We start from the raw sequence: 2,500 nt of genomic DNA, 5'->3' as shown, positions 1-2,500 counted from the left end.
GTCCAGTAAAGGCCGGCCTGCGTGAGTGCCTCCAGGAGCAGGCTGTACGTCTGGAGGGCCGCGAAGATAATGAAACTGGCGAATGTCATGCACACACTCGTGGCCTGCGAGAAAGAACGAGAGTTTATAGCCAGAAGAGGTTACGTCGAGACCCGTGGGCGGTGTGTGCATGTATGTATTATGTGTGTATGTGTATGCATATGTAAATGTGTGTGTGTGTGTGTGTGTGTGTGTGTGTGTGTGTGTGTGTGTGTGTGTGTGTGTGTGTGTGTGTGTGAGTGTGTGAGTGTGTATGTGTGTGTGTGTGTGTGTATGTGTGTGTGTACGTGCAGCTATCTAATATTGATATAAATTACTAATTCCATTGTAGTAATGATTATAACAGTGTTATCAATGGCAACGAGGAAGAAATATTTAAAATACGTCTATCAATCTCATTTTACACAATGGAATAACCTTTTGTGGAGCCAAAGGATATTTATTGTGCTCACTTGAGGCCTAATGGTCGTTGGGAAGTATTCCGCTGCCAAGATGTAGGGCACGGTGCGGATACCCAGGCACATGACGAACATATATATGACCAGGCACCCTAAAGGCACCCACTCCCACCCGGCCAAGCCCACTTCCTTCATCACGCCCATGCTCGGTTCGACGCCAACTCTCAGCTGCTCGCCCTCATCTCTGAATATATCAGTGAGAAACATGGACTGTGAAACTAATTTTGGTAGGTATATATTGAATTACTTTCGATCATTATAGAACACGATCAGGGTTTTAAGACCATTATGCAGATATGATATGCAGACACCCGTCCATAACTCCCCCCTTACCGAGGCACATGCAGATAGAAGGTGCTGTTGAGGCTTTGGGCCGGCAGATCCGCCACCTCCAGGACCGCCGGCGCCGCGCTGCCGGCCAAGAAGGCGTACGTGCCCATGGCGACAAGGGCGGCAGCCATGACCACGAGGGAGAGGACCACGGACCTCCGCCGGCCGATGCGATCCTGCAGGCAGCACGAGCAGGCGCATCCCAGTAGCTCTACCCCGAAGACGACGATAGTGCTGAGCCTCTCGTCCATCGCCGAGCCGACGGAGCGGAGGATTCTCGACGCATTCGAGACGAAGACCATGAGGCCGCTGAAGCTCTGGATGAGGAAGAGCGCCACGACCACCAGCACCCGCCGAACGACCACGCCTTTCAGGAGCGACCGCCAGCCGGGACTGTCGCCCGCCAGACCCTCGTTCTGCTTCTTGAGTATCCTCAGCTCTTCCTCCACATCGACGTCAGGACCTCGCAACACGGCGAGGACTTTGCGAGCTCGTGATTCCTCTTTGCAAACCACGAGATAGGAAGGACTCTCTGGCAACAGGAATGTAATGGCAATGAAGAGAACGGTGACGGAGGCGCAGACAAAGGCCAGGTGGTGCCAAGGCAGCACAAGCGAGAGACTGGCGACGAAGAGGTTTCCCGCTTCGGAGAACAAGGTTGGAAGGACGCAGGCGAAGCCACGGATCGATGCGTCGGGCAGCTCTGTGATGTAGGTCGTGGCTGCTACAGACACCATCCCTAAGGTGAAGCCTTGCAACATCCTGCAACGTGGAAACAGTAAAAGCAGAGCCTCTTTGAACAGTTATTTATGTTTCACTTATATGTCATCAGTCTATATACTGTATGGTCATTTGCACCAGAGAGACAATGATCGCGTTGTGATTCGCACCTGCCGACTGCTAACATGGAAACATTTGCCCCGAGAGCCACCAGAACCCAGCCCAGGAGGCCCGGCACCGCGCCCAGAGCCATGCTCCTTCGGCGGCCCAGCCGGCCGAGCACCCAGCCAGCCACCAAGAGGCCAGGGAGAGATCCCACAAACACAACACTGCCTGTAGGATGCAAGGAATGGAGTGAGGTTTTGGGGGAAGACACTGCGACTTCAAAACTGATCAATACAGGGGACATTTTTCCCTTCTACGGTTTTAAATCATGCCACAGAAAATGGTTATATATTTCAAATATCGATCATTTTGAGGTCAACATAATTCCCCTCGGCTGTGTGTATATATATGAAAATCACTAACGAAAAGAAAAGGTAAACGCGAAAAGAATGAGTTTGACGAGCACATATTTTTACTTAAGCAGACGCGTTGTGTGTGGCGTTGTTTATATACCACACAATGGTCTGTGAGCTTCGGTTTCTGCCGCTTCCGAACTGAAAGTTATTGACACAAGTCCATCGCGAATGCCGAAAAGTTGATTTTGCGACGCGCTCTCTGCTAAGCAGATCTAAGGAACCACTCGCGTCTTCGAAGTTTCTCACGTTCTGTAGATAATGGCAAAAATGCGAAAGCTCTTTGAAAAGGACTTCAGGCCTTCCAGTCGCTCAGAAGGGGCAAACCTCCTTCCCCTAGCGTGGCTGTGTCCTGCGGTAGACACGTGAATGACACTAGAGCTGCTTGACCACAAGCTGCAGCAGGTTTTCTTGTACTGTATTTCTGTCCTCAGA

General features: G+C 51.2%; 1 protein-coding gene across 1 annotated transcript in view; it reads right to left on the bottom strand.

Moving 5' to 3' along the window:
- Positions 1 to 2,500, bottom strand: part of LOC119580205 (facilitated trehalose transporter Tret1-like) — an 11,251-nt gene that overhangs the window by 1,130 nt on the left and 7,621 nt on the right. Inside the window, exons 4-7 of the mRNA XM_037928203.1 lie at positions 1,718 to 1,880; positions 831 to 1,589; positions 492 to 681; positions 1 to 104 (exon numbers count right to left, since the gene is read on the bottom strand). The exon at positions 1 to 104 is cut by the window's left edge and continues 1,130 nt beyond it. Coding sequence (XP_037784131.1) covers positions 1 to 104; positions 492 to 681; positions 831 to 1,589; positions 1,718 to 1,880 — 1,216 coding nt within the window. The remainder of the gene's footprint in view (positions 105 to 491; positions 682 to 830; positions 1,590 to 1,717; positions 1,881 to 2,500) is intronic.

Source organism: Penaeus monodon, chromosome 13 (assembly GCF_015228065.2).
Source record: "Penaeus monodon isolate SGIC_2016 chromosome 13, NSTDA_Pmon_1, whole genome shotgun sequence".
NCBI lineage: Eukaryota > Metazoa > Arthropoda > Malacostraca > Decapoda > Penaeidae > Penaeus > Penaeus monodon.
This window is presented reverse-complemented; position numbering and strand designations above follow the sequence as displayed.